General features: G+C 36.8%; 1 protein-coding gene across 5 annotated transcripts in view; it reads left to right on the top strand.

Moving 5' to 3' along the window:
- TTC29 (tetratricopeptide repeat domain 29) overlaps nucleotides 1–13,319 on the top strand; it is a 265,988-nt gene that overhangs the window by 80,777 nt on the left and 171,892 nt on the right. For all 5 annotated transcript variants that reach the window (XM_072621196.1, XM_072621197.1, XM_072621193.1 and 2 more), the window contains 2 exons: nucleotides 5,832–6,044; nucleotides 10,703–10,788. In XM_072621196.1, coding sequence (XP_072477297.1) covers nucleotides 5,832–6,044; nucleotides 10,703–10,788 — 299 coding nt within the window. The remainder of the gene's footprint in view (nucleotides 1–5,831; nucleotides 6,045–10,702; nucleotides 10,789–13,319) is intronic.

Raw genomic sequence — 13,319 nt, 5'->3', positions numbered from 1 at the left:
GTGCATCAAAATAGCGGCTGGGAGAATTACATTTATGTGCCTGCTTTTATGGCAGCTTCACATTTAAACCCATTTGTGTTAATATCTAGTCAATCTTTCTACTTTAAAAAAAAACCTAAAATGGTGCAGATCATATACATTCTCCTTTGCTTAATATTTGTTCAAGACATCTGCTGTGATGTAACAAATATCTATAAACTTTCAGCGATGTTGTTGCATGGAGAAAGAGAAGAAGGAGTGAACAAGACTGAAATAATATCCCGATAGAGAGAATCTTATTTCCCCTACATAGTGTGAGTCAGAGCCTACTGTCCTGCTTTTTAGTTCATGGAGCTCATGCGTTTTTATTTGTTTATTCTTTCTTTTTTTTTAAATGAATATATATAGATGAGTTTCCGTTTGTGTGGGCTTTACCTAAAGTGAGGTTCTCCGGTAGTGTTTTTATTTTAATAGTGCACTTTCCTTTAGGGGAAGAACTATAAATACCTACTTACTCCTTATGTCATCTCCATCCAATTAGAAAAATACCCAGGATTTATTCTATTCTCATTTGTTAGGGGAATATTGTCTCATTATGAACGTAACTGCTCACAACATGTCTCCCCAAGTGTGTTTTATTAGCCTGTTTCACGTTTATATTGAGACAGATGGATGATGGATTTGAAGAAGATCTTGGGGCTTCTGTAAAGTTTTGGCTTCCTTTTGTACTAGTTTTTAATTATTCCTGGAAAAGCAGACTTTCTGCATAGCTTGGGCAGAATGGATGAGAAATTCCTGGATCTTGGTTTTAGAGATTCTAGAATATTACAGATATATATAGTTCAACGGTGTTTTTTGGTGGCCAATTAGATTATCACCTTGCTGAGGGGCATTGTTCAAGGTGGGCAAAAATCTGTCTTTGGATTTAGGAAGGTAGGAAGGTCTATCTGACTTCAGGTCCTACTTCTGACATCTTCTGGCTATGTGACCTTGGGTACAATCAACTCCACAGTATCCTGGGTAATTCTCTAAGATTCTAAGTTGGGAATAAACTGTTAGATCTGCCTTGGTGTAGGGAGTCTGTATTCTGGTGTAGGAATTCACTCTACCTACCAAGTCACACGTTCAGATCTTCATAAATGAATACATAAATGGATATCATTGCTATTGGAATCCTCAGGTTTCAAAGGATTGGGGCTTTCCCTGATTAGATAGATAGATAGATAGATAGATAGATAGATAGATAGATAGATAGATAGATAGATGGATAGATGGATAGATGGATAGATGGATGGATGGATGGATGGATGGATGGATGGATGGATGGATGGATGGATGGAAATATATATGTGTGTGAGAGAGACAGAGAGATCCTTAGATTCATAGTAATGATTGAGAGCTTTGTTCCTGTTTCCTTAAGCAACACCCTAAAAACTCATCTCTCCGTATCCATGAAATACTCCTAAGTTCTCTTTCCTGACCTGTTTTCTCTCTTTATGCCATTGATTTTCCAATATAACCTTCTTGCTTCTCTGTTCTTTCTCAGTGAAAGAAAAAAGTCATCAATAAACATGTTCAGGAAAGGAGAATTAATCATACACTGTTGTCCATGTTAATCTGGTGGATGCGGACTAGGACCCGGGTGGGTTTCTGTTCTGTGTCTTATTCATATGTTAAAGTTTTGTAACTGACAAATTGGATGGTATATGAACCTATGCAGGTACATGGTAAAAAGTAACCAAACTGAATCAATAAACCAAATGGGGAAAAACAATCTATCTTCTTCGAGCCATACGTTAGAACATAAGCTCCTTGAAGACAGGTGCTGTTTTGTTTTTGGCTTTGTATCAGTAGCACCTGACACAGTGTTCTGTACATGTTGGACACTTAATAGATCATTATAGAAATAAATGGAATAGAATTGAATTCCTCATGACTGCAACTACATATTTCTTTAGCAATGTGACAACCATATTAATGGTCCTTTGCCAAACTTGTTGTTGCTACATTGATTTTTTAAATTTTCAATTAAATTTTATTTAAATTCATAATCTTATTTAGATTTAACTTTAAATAAGAACACTATACTTTATGTGATACATTAAGGCATAAGATTTTATTCATAAAATTCTAAGTTTAAATTTTTTTGTTCACTGTTTAAAAAAGAAATGGCAAATTGATTAGAGAGACTGCTACGAATTGAATCCGCTACATGTTTTATATACCAGAGACGGTCAAGGTATATTGGCAGACTTCAAGTCAGGAAGATCTGAGTTCAAATCCTATCTTTGACACATACTAGATATGTGACTGTAGACATCACAACCTCTTAATGTGCCCTAGGCAATTTTCTAAGACCATAAATCATAAGAACAGTTGACAGTTGATATTTAATGAAATAAATCGCATTGTAATATCTAACCATAGGATTCTGATAAGACCTTCTAAAATCACAGTCAGTTTGATTGTGTGGTTATACCCAAAGGGTTCAAGTTTTTGCAAGTCCATTTACTGACTCATTCTTGGGCCCCTGGATTCTTCTCGATGAAATTTATGCTTCTTAAAGGAATTGAAAATCCGTGTCCTTTAGTTCACAACTGGTCAGAAACATCTAAAGATTAGCATTAGTGGGCAGAAAGGAAATTGACAAGGGAGGAGTAGACAAAAGGAATCTGAGGAAATTCGATGGATGTTGTAGTTAAAGACTAGGCTAAGAAAAATTAAGGAGTTTAGAACTGGGAGTAGGTCCCTATATCTGGCCAAGCCAGTTCAAGGCACTATCCTGTATTTGTTGAAGATACCAAATTAGAAGAAGGGCAGGTGTTAGACCAGTGGGGATTAATTAGAAGGGGCCTTAGAAAATCATCTAATCTACTTCCCTCATTTTACATTTAAGGAAACTGAGGCATAGAGAGGTGACACTTCTTTTCTGTAATGACTCAAGCAATTAGTAGCAGATATGGGATTAAAGCCAAAGCATTCCAAATCCCGTTCTATACATCCTAATTCATGAGTGCCATCTCTACGACACATATGTACCCCAGGAATTGCTCTGGCTACCACTGTGCCTATGCTAGTCTTATTACAATCATGAAATATTTAAAAAATCCTCATCCGTCCAGTAGCATTTGTCAAGCATTTCCTTTTTGCCAGACACTGTGCTAAGTGCTGGGGATACAAAGAAGGGCAAAAGACAGCTCCTGTCCTCAAAGAACCCCCAGTCTAATGGAGAGACAATGTGCCAATAGCTATGTCCAAATAAAATATTTACAGGATAAATTGGAGATAATCAACAAAGAGCAGGTACCAGCATTGAAAGGGATTCAGAAAGGCTTTTGCAGAAGGTGGGATTTTAGTGGAGACTTGAAGGAAGTTGGGGAAGCCAGGAGGCGGAGATGAGGTAGGAGAGAAATCTGGGCCTGGGGGATAGCTGGTGAAAATGCCCAGAGTCAGGAGATGGAGTGTCTTTGTGCAAGGAACATAGAGGAAGTCAGTGCCACCAGACTGCAGAATACATTGTGTAGGGGAAGGGGAGGAGGGGGTCTGAAAAGGCTAGAAGGGTAGGAAGGGGTCAGGCTTTAAAAGCCAAACAGAAGGTTTTTAAAATTATTTTTATTAATTGTGTTCATTCATTGTTATTTTATATTATGTTTTATTATTCTTCAAGAGGGAGGGAGGTATAATCATTTGATTGAATGGAGGAAGGGGGGCGGTTTGAGGGTATATGGTCAGATTTACATTTTAGAAAGATCCATTTGACAGCTGAGTCAAATTAAATCATAAATGCCTTAGAAAACATTTCATCAAACTCCTTTGTTTTACACATGAGGAAATTAAACCCAGAAAACGATAATGTCTTATACAAGGTCCAATATCTAGCTACTGGCAAAATCAGGACTTAGAACTCAGGCTTTCTGACTCTTAATTCATTATTGTAAAGTTTCCTTCTCTATCATCATTTCTACAACATTGTGTGGTAGAAAGGAAGCTGGTCAAGGTGTCAGAAAATTGGGTTTGATTCTGAGTTTTGGCACTTAACCAGAGTGTAGGACCCCGGCGAAGTTACTTTACCTCCATAAGCTCAAATGTTCTCAGAGGTAAAACTGTTACAATAATCATATGTGCAATACTTCCCTCTTGGGGTTGTTGTGATCAAAGCACTTTGTAAACCTTAGGATACTATACTAATGCAAGATGATCATTATTCTTGGATCAGGCTCCTGAATGATGGTGCTCTACTCTGGTTCAGTCCTTTCAGTCTTGTCCAGTGCTTTGTGAGCCCAGGTGGAACTTTTCATGGCAAAGATACTAGAGTGGTTTGCTATTTTCTTCTCTGGTGATCCAGTGGATCCATTTGGCAGGCAATCAGAGGTTAAATAACTTGCCCAGGGTCACACAGCTAGGAAGTGTTTGAATCTGGATTTGCACTCAGGTCTTTCTGACTCCAGGTCAAGTGCTCTATCCTCTGAGTCACCCACTTAGAGTAGGATTGTGTTTACTAGGCAGAGAAACCCTATGAGGAATTGGGAAGAGAGATACTTCCACAGGATGAAATAAAGCACTGTCAGCAATCATGTGTAAAAATGTTCTCCAGAGGGGGACCTTGAATCTTAAAGTTACTGTATTAAATTGGATAAGTGGGCTGCAGCTTTATTGAGTTTCCAGAATATTTACTGAAGTTTAGTGATTCCTCTATAACCTTCACCATCACCTTGTGGTTACTGTAAATAAAGTTGGAGAAGTTATCTTTGCATTGTGTTGGTTTTCCTATCCCCATAATCTTGACATAATTTATAAAATGGAAATTTTAATAGGGCATAGCTATTTTCATGACCACTCTCTGAATATAAAAGGTAATTCTTTCCTGAGAAAATGAGGTATGCTTTATCGAGACAGGTTTCACCAATCATGATAAAGGATTTCACAGGGACTCAATCAACTTTTTGTACCCTCTGACAGCAGAAGACATGATTATACATTAAGAAAGCAATAGTACTAGTCTGGTCCATTATCAGTGACTCTTTATTTGGAGAAGAGGAAGGGGCAATTTTTGTGGTCCCCATCAGAAATGTGGACTGCCTGTGGTTCAAGGATGGCTTCCTAGAGAGTCCTGATTGGGAAATTGCAATGGCCACCCCAATTATTTTACTCATTTCCAAAAAATAATGGATGCTAATGAGTAAAATATAATTAGTTCTGTACTGTTGTAAACAACCATACTAGAAAACAAGCTTGCTTAACATTTCTAAGGAAAGAAATGGCCTAAGGCAATATTAAATATTGGCTTCCTTTTGCTTTATTTTTGCACATTTCTGCCAAATCTCTTAAACTTCCCTCAGTTTCTGCAGATATGGAATGGGGAATAAAAGCTGCTTCTTAGAAGTAATCTTTAGTCAGTTGTGTTATAAAGTACTTTGAAATGTTGCTTTGGAATTTATAATCGATCAAAAAGCTAAAAATTGGAAAATGGGTATTTGGTTTCATTATGATGATCAATACAAAATGGTGGGACTTTCAAACTGGCCCCCAAAGATAACTAATCCATTTCAAGCCATGCTAGGCAAAGTAATTCTCTCAGAGATAGCTAGTCTAGCAAGAGGCAATGCTAAATTCCAGGTCCTGTTGTGTTGACTTTCCTTCCCACCTGTCACCTTTTAAACAACCACCACTCCTAGGTACCATAGATCCTTAATCATCTTGCTTCATCTGCCAGACCTTCAGGCCTCATCCTCACACCCCCAGTAATTCTGTATCTTCTGGCCTACACCCTGTGGACCTTGAGACATACAAAAAATTTTAAGTATGGTAGGCACTGTCCAGCTGTATTTATGAATGTGACTTCTGTTCTTCAGGTCAGCTTACAGAAGCTGCTGAACGTTATGAACTCTTCCATGAAAAGACAGTGGGACGGTTATGGGAAGACGCGAATGGCCGTACTCTCAACTTCATGGCCTGCGAAAATCTCCGGAGGATTTACACGATGCTAGCAGAAAGAATGCTGAATGAGAAGCAATACAAGCACGCCATCAGAACTCTATTGAAAGCTTGTGAAAAAGCAAAAGAAGGTAGGTAGAAAAAAAAATTCATATTTTCCTTTCGTTAATGCACCATTCTGGGCTTTCCCAGAAGCAAAGTAAAAATTGTCAAGTGTTTGGCTGAGTGATTATTTCCAATGAAATTCAAAGACAAATGCCATCAATGTACTTCCAAATTTCACTATAAAACCAAAGTGCCTTCTTGCTGACCACAAGGAATCCATTAGTTTCTTGAAAGCTTTATCTCCAAAACTGCCATCTTCTGGAAACAACATTGTAAAACAAGAAGCCTGTAATCAGAAGTTAGGGTCATTTATGGGAGTTAAGATTTTTTCCCCCTGAGGTTATGCATTTTCATTGTACATAAGCATCAGGTCATTATGAAAAGGAAAGAAACTGAGGCTCAGTCGTCACAGGGAAGTCAGTGGTCTTTTCAGTGAAATAGGTAAGTTTATTCAAGTATTACTAATAAATTTAAGATAAAGAGCATAAAAAGTAGTTCTATGAAGGTTGATATTTTATATGCACATAATATAAAAACAAAAGCCCAGGAACAGATTTGCACGATATATTGATTCATGAGATTTATATAAAGGAGTGTGGTGTAAAAAAAAAAAAACCATTTAGAGGCAGAAGTACTGGGTTCAAATCCCAGTTCTTCAGCTTACCAGCTATCTGGCCATGGGGCAAGTCATCACCCTTCTGAGCCTTCATATTTTCAACTGCAAAAGGGTCAGAGGTTAGATGAAAAATTCTCAGAGCTTGCTTCCAGCTTTACATCCAGTGATACTCAAAGTTATGTTAACCTAGAGTCAGTTAATAATAGAGAGCATCTCTGAGATGGAGAAAAATGAGTACAAACTTTCCTTTTCTTCCTAGTTCTGACTTGGTGAAGTCACCCCATTGGAAGAGATTGGTATCCCAATGTCTCTCCCTCCATGAGGATCATGTTCATGGTTTCTTCTCCCTCAATAGGGGCCCCTCAAAACAACAATAAATGAATTTTTCTTTAAAAGTTGATAATGCTACTTGCCCTAGCCACATTTTTGTGTTACTAACCCTAGATGTCAAAATTGCTGGTTATCGTTCTAACTCTGAAACTCATTTGCTTTATCACTAAAATGGTGGTCATAACATCTGAGCTGCCTACTCCTGGGAAGAAAGGGTACATCTAGGTGGCACAGTGGATAGAGTGCTACACCTGGAATCAGAAAGACTCATCTTCTTGGGTTTAAATCTGACATGAGACACTTACTAACTGTGTGACCCTGGGTAAATCACTTAACCCTGTTTGCCTCAGTTTCCCCATTTGTAAAATGAGCTAGAAAAGGAAATAGCAAACTACTCCAATATCTCTACCAGGAAAACCCCAGATGGGGTTATGAAAAGTCAGACATGACTGAAAAACAGCAGTTCCTGGGGGAGTTTGCAAATGATCAAGTGAGAGTTGATATGATGGTATTTTGTGAACATAAACTATTAATATATAAGACTTCACTGAATTCTGAACTATCCATGATATAAGCTATTTTATAGGATCGCATTTTTACAGATAATTCATAAACAACTCCAGATGTTTGTCTGAAAGGCTAGACTCTAATTTTGAGTCTGAGGCAGTGGGATGTAGTAGATAAAGTGCTGAAACTGGGATCAGGAAGACCTAGGTTTGCATTCTACCTCAGATACTCCCAAGTTCTGTGGCCCTTCTCAGTGCAGGAAGTGGAGTCAACCTTTAAGGGCTCTTCCATCTCTCAGTCTATAATCCTATTAGCCTCTGAAGGGAGGACACTTTTTTTCCCTAGAGGAAGAAAAGAAGAATATATATACGCCCAAGGATTAGCTTTCAAGATCAGATTATTTCGTGCATTATTGATAGTTTGTGAAATATGAAACATTGTTAGATTTACTTTACATAATTTATCACTTATTAATTTTAAGTCATAAGAGTAAATTCCATTTTTGAAGGTGATGTCACCATTCCTTTTTGAGTTCCAGTCTGTGGTTTCCTGATGAACTCTACATGCTCAGTACCAGGGACTTAACTTAGAGGAAGCTCACTGATTGAAATTCTTCACTCTTTCTATCTGTTTTGTTGTTTCTAGTACTGAGTCCTTTCAGTCGTGTCTGACGCTTCATGACCCCATTTGGGGTTTTCTTGGCAAAGATACTGGAGTGATTTACCATTTCTTTCTCCAGTTCATTTTTCAGATGAGGAAACTGAGGCAGAGAGGGTTAAATGGCTTGCTCAGGGTCACACAATTGTAAATGTCTGAGGCCAGATTTGAACTCAGGTCTTCCTGATTCCAAGTCTGGAGCTCTATCCACTGGGCCCTTTCTGTCCATGAGGAGATAAAATTAAAATACGTTTGAGCCAATCCACAAGTGCAGAAAAAATTTGCACTCAGAGGAGCTATTTTCAGATCATGACTTCTATTTGCAACCTTCTCTCTGTAACCCTTTGTAAGGCATTTAAACCATCCGGACCTCAGTTTCCTCTATTTTAAAATGGAAGAATGTCCACGTGACCTCTCAAGTGACTTCCAGCTCTAAGTTTATGAGCATAAGAAGAATTCTAAAAGGCTCTCCTTTTCACTTCAACCTTTTTTAAAACAAAGAGATTTTTTTGTTTCAGACTGCATAGCACTTACTTGTAAAGGATCCTCAGCACGATAGCAGAAACAGCCGAAACTTAATCGCAGGACCTAATAGAACAACAAAACAACGGATAAATTAAATTCCGTTTTTAGCTTTACCATTCATTATTTGAACCAACAGTACAACATTGCTTCACTTTTCCAAAGATTTTGGTTTCAGGGGAATTAAAGTAATTAAAAGACTTTGATTCTATGTATGTGTAAATAGACTCTGAAATCCATATCCATCATCCCCACATTTGAAGTTTTCCCAGGTGTAATGCACTCAGATCTGAAACACTAAGCCATAGACCAATGGAAGAATTTCTTTTTTTTTTTTTCTGTACACTGAAAAAAGATGTAAGTGAATTTTGGTGTGGGTGAATTTTTTGGTCTGCTATATAGTGGACATCATGACTAAACACCACTTACTGAGTATTGGTTGTGGATAAGAATGATTAGCTCATTCATGGATTGTCCATTTAAAATACAGCGAGGAAAGCCCTTTGCTTAAATAAGGAATCTACCTCAGTGACAGATCTTAAAGGGTCTTCAACAAATAAAATTGTATTTTGATTCTATGTTAAAATATATAGAATTCACCATGGGAAGAGAAGCCAGCCATCACTTCCTATACTAAAACTTCTGATGGCAGCATTAAGCTTTACTGAAACTGTTCCTTTTGGAGCTGAATATAAGCAAATGAATATCAACTTTGCTAATTATTCCTGGTTGGTGGTAGAATAGTTCAGTTGTGTCTGACTCTTTCACCTCATTTGTGGTTTTCTTGGCAAAGAGTGGTTTGCCATCTTCTTCTCCAGCTCATTTTATAGATGTGGAAACTGAGGCAAACAGGTTAAGTGACTTGCTGGCAGTCACACAGATATTAAGTATCTGAGATTTGAACTCAAGTTGTCCTGACCTGGCACTCTATTCCACTGCCATACCCAGCTATCCTGCTTGGCACATGGTAAGCACTTAAATGTTATCAACAGCTATTGATTAATTGTTAAATGACTTGTCCAAGGTCATACTCAGCTAATGCATTCTCAGAAGGTATTTGAACTTGGGTCTTACCAACTTCAGTTACCATCTTATTGCTTTTAAACTCTACTGTTTTTGAAAGCAATAACCACAAAGTCTATTATGCTTGTATCATTTCTTTAAAGAATACATTCATTTTGTCTAAAAATAATAATAACAGCTATAAGTGACTTAAGGACTTAAGGTCCTTCTATGAATCTCAGTTTTTTAATCTGTAAAATGGGGATAGTAATACACATATTCTCTACCTTTCAGGGTTGTTGTAAGGAAAGTGCTCTATAAACTGTAAAATTATAGAACCTTTTAACCTTTTTGTACAATAGATTCCTTTGGCAACTTGGTGAAGCCTGTGGCCCCCTTCACAAAATGCTATGTTTAAATGCACGAAATAAAATACAGAGGATTCAAAAAGAAGCCAATTATATTGAAATACAGTTCTCAAACTATTTTTTAAAATAAAATTTAAAAATTGTTCATGCAGTTCTGAAGAACTCATGATGACAAATACTATCTACCTCCAGAGGTGGATGAACTGATGAATTCTGGATGAAGATGGAAGCATAATTTTTAAACTTTCTTTATTTTTCTTGCTTTTTTGTGACATGGCTAATATGGAAATCCATTTTGCATAGTTTCACAGTATAACTGATATATTGTTTGCCTTCTCTATGAGTAATAGAGGGGCTGGAAGGAAGGAGAGAATTTGGAACTCAAAACAATTTTTAAAGAGTATTAAAAATAAATAATGATTTATAAAAATATAACAATGTTACAGATCCCAGATTAAGAAACCTTATGAGGGAAGGGAATAATAAATAATAATAATATTGTTATTTGTTCATACTAGCTAATATTTCAAGAGTTATATAGTGCCTACTATGTGCCAGGCACTGTTTTAAGTAATTTACAAATATTATCTCATAAGAGCTATGATATAAACGTGTCTTTTGTTACTTACTACTTTAATCATTTCTTTGGATCACATTCTAATTTCCTACGTTTTCATTTTAGGGGGTGACAAAAAGATGGAAGGGGAAGCTGCCTTTGCTTTAGGCGTCGCGTATCATGAAGCTGGAGAGTTTGAATTGGCAAAATCAGTAAGTCTAGCAGAAATTGTTTTCCTACATTTTCTGCGTAGCCCTCCTTCTGCAAGGTGCCCTGCAGAAATGTGGTGAGCCTTATGCTAGTGAGCTGAGGTTGAGGGGTGAAAGTGGAACATCAATACCCATTACATTTGTATGTAAGGTTGCATATTTCTAAATTACTAAACCATTATCATCTAACACATGAAAGCCTAGCAATAATGGAAGAACAGGACCATCTATTTGACTGCCCCACCCAGTTGGAATGGAAATGAACTCAAGTGCCAATAGTAGATGATAAAGGAAGAATTGTATTTGTTTGGGTTGGAATTTACAAGAAAATATGGAGAGATGAGAGGCTTCCTGGCATTCCCATCACAGGAGTTAGGCAATGGAATGGGCAATAATGAAAATCCTGGGAGGATGGCCTAATGGGGCTTCCTTATTTATAATCCAAGGCAAAGCCCATCGCAGAGGTCTGATCATGTCTTGCCTTTTATGACCAGGGTGTTTTAAAAAAGAGCTCTTAAAGAGTTTTTACAATAAAAGGCAGATTTTCCTTTAGATTTATCAAAACTACTTATTCCAAAAATTTTTAGTTTTGCTTCCATGCTTACAAAACTCTCAGAACTTGCACACTGTCATCTCCTAGTGACTCCCTTATAATTTTCAGATTTTTGACTTTCTAATTAGTGATTCAGGTATTTCGGCAATCTATGTAGGTCACTCGTCTTTTCTAAAGAAATAGTTTTTTTTTTGTTTTTTGTTTTGTTTTTGGTTTTTTTTTTTAATCTCTTGAAGCAACTAAACAATACAGTAGATAGAGGCCTGGAAATGGAGTCAGGAAAACCTGATTTCAAATCTGGTCTCATGTACTTATTGACTGTGTGACCCTGGGCAAGTTATTTAATCTCTGTCTACCTCAGTTTTCTCAACTGTCAAAGCAGGATACTAATAGCACCTGCCTCCCACGGTTGTTATGAGAATTAAAAGAGATGATATTTGTAAATTCTCAGGACTGTACTTGGTATATAGTAGGTACTTAACAAATGGATGTTTCCTTCCTTCCTTTAGTATTAAGACTCAGAGGTTTACCTTTTCTAGTTTCCTTTTTTTAAATTTATTATATTATAAGCAACATGAGGGCAGAAACTGTATCTTCTTCTTATTCTCAGCATAGAGCACAATGCCTTACATTTTGAGAAGGTATTTAGTAAAGGTTTATTGAGCCGTGTGATTGGTTGAGATGCCTAATCTCCTTCCCAAAATAAGTTTTCATTGACTTTCTTGAGGTTATTAGAATTGACCTCCTTGAAATGAACTTCCTTGATGTTTAGCTCTTTCCTTCCTTTTGCACTTCAGAATCTTAAATTTCATTAGTTTGTGATCAATATTGCTAGCGTTTTTCAGTCCTTATTAATTTATCACCATCAACAAAGATTCATTGTTGCGAGGCAAAATTAGAGAGTTTCCATAAGTTGCTTTGCAGACCTTAAACCATTCATCTGCTGGATACTATTGTTATTATTAATTACTTGACCATTGAGATAGGAAATTTGGTACCAAATTAGTCAGCTAAATTTTTGCTAATGGTATACAGCATTTGGGAACGCCCTACTCCCAATTCAGAGAGAGGGTTTCCTGGAGAGTCTCACCCCCAGGTACAAGATATTCTGAAGGACTGCATCCATTAAAAATCAAAGTTCATGAGCCCCCATTAATGCATTTATCATTAGTAGTCAGCTAGTGGACTCAATGAATCAAGCATAAAAGCATTTAATAAAATAGTATAATAATAAAAGTAGCAATAAAAAAAATTTCCTTCATAAATACATGCCATAGTAATAGCATCCAGTGATAAGAAATGATGAACAGGATGGTTTCAGAAAAACCTGAAAGACTTACATGAACTGATACAAAGTGAAATGAGCAGAACCAGGAAAGCACAGTAATTGTAACTGCAATATTGTACGATGATCAATCATGAATAACTTAGTTATTCTCAACAGTACAGTGATCCAAGACAGTTCTGAAGGTCTTATGATAAAAAATGTTACCTGAATCCAAAGAAAGAACTTATGAAGTCTGAATGTAGATCAAAGCATACTTCTTTTTACTATGTTTTCTTTTTGAGGGGAAGGGGAAAGGGGAAAGGAGGTCTGTGTTTTCTTCCGCAACATGGTTAATATGGAAATGTCTTGCATGGCTTCACATATATAATATATATCAAATTATTTACCTTCTCAAGGGGATAAGGGGAGAAGAAAATTTGGTACTCAAATTTTTTAAAAATAAAATTTTTTACATGTAATTGGGAAATATTTAATAAAATAAATATATTAAGAAAAAATAAGCACATGACATGTTCTCCCACTAATACACACAATATCAGTGAAAATGATGGGGAATTTGTGCTTAAGCCCCAGGCCTAAGTTCAGGTCTCTGGAAAGCACCCAGTATCTCAGTAGACCCGTGTGAGAAAATTTTCCCTTGTTGCTGAACATATGACCCTGTAATTCCTTTATTAGAACACTCAGGGATGCTGA

Source organism: Notamacropus eugenii, chromosome 6 (genome assembly GCF_028372415.1).
Source record: "Notamacropus eugenii isolate mMacEug1 chromosome 6, mMacEug1.pri_v2, whole genome shotgun sequence".
Taxonomy (NCBI): Eukaryota; Metazoa; Chordata; class Mammalia; order Diprotodontia; family Macropodidae; genus Notamacropus; species Notamacropus eugenii.
Note: the sequence above shows the minus strand (reverse complement) of the source record. Positions and strands in the feature narration are given on the sequence as shown.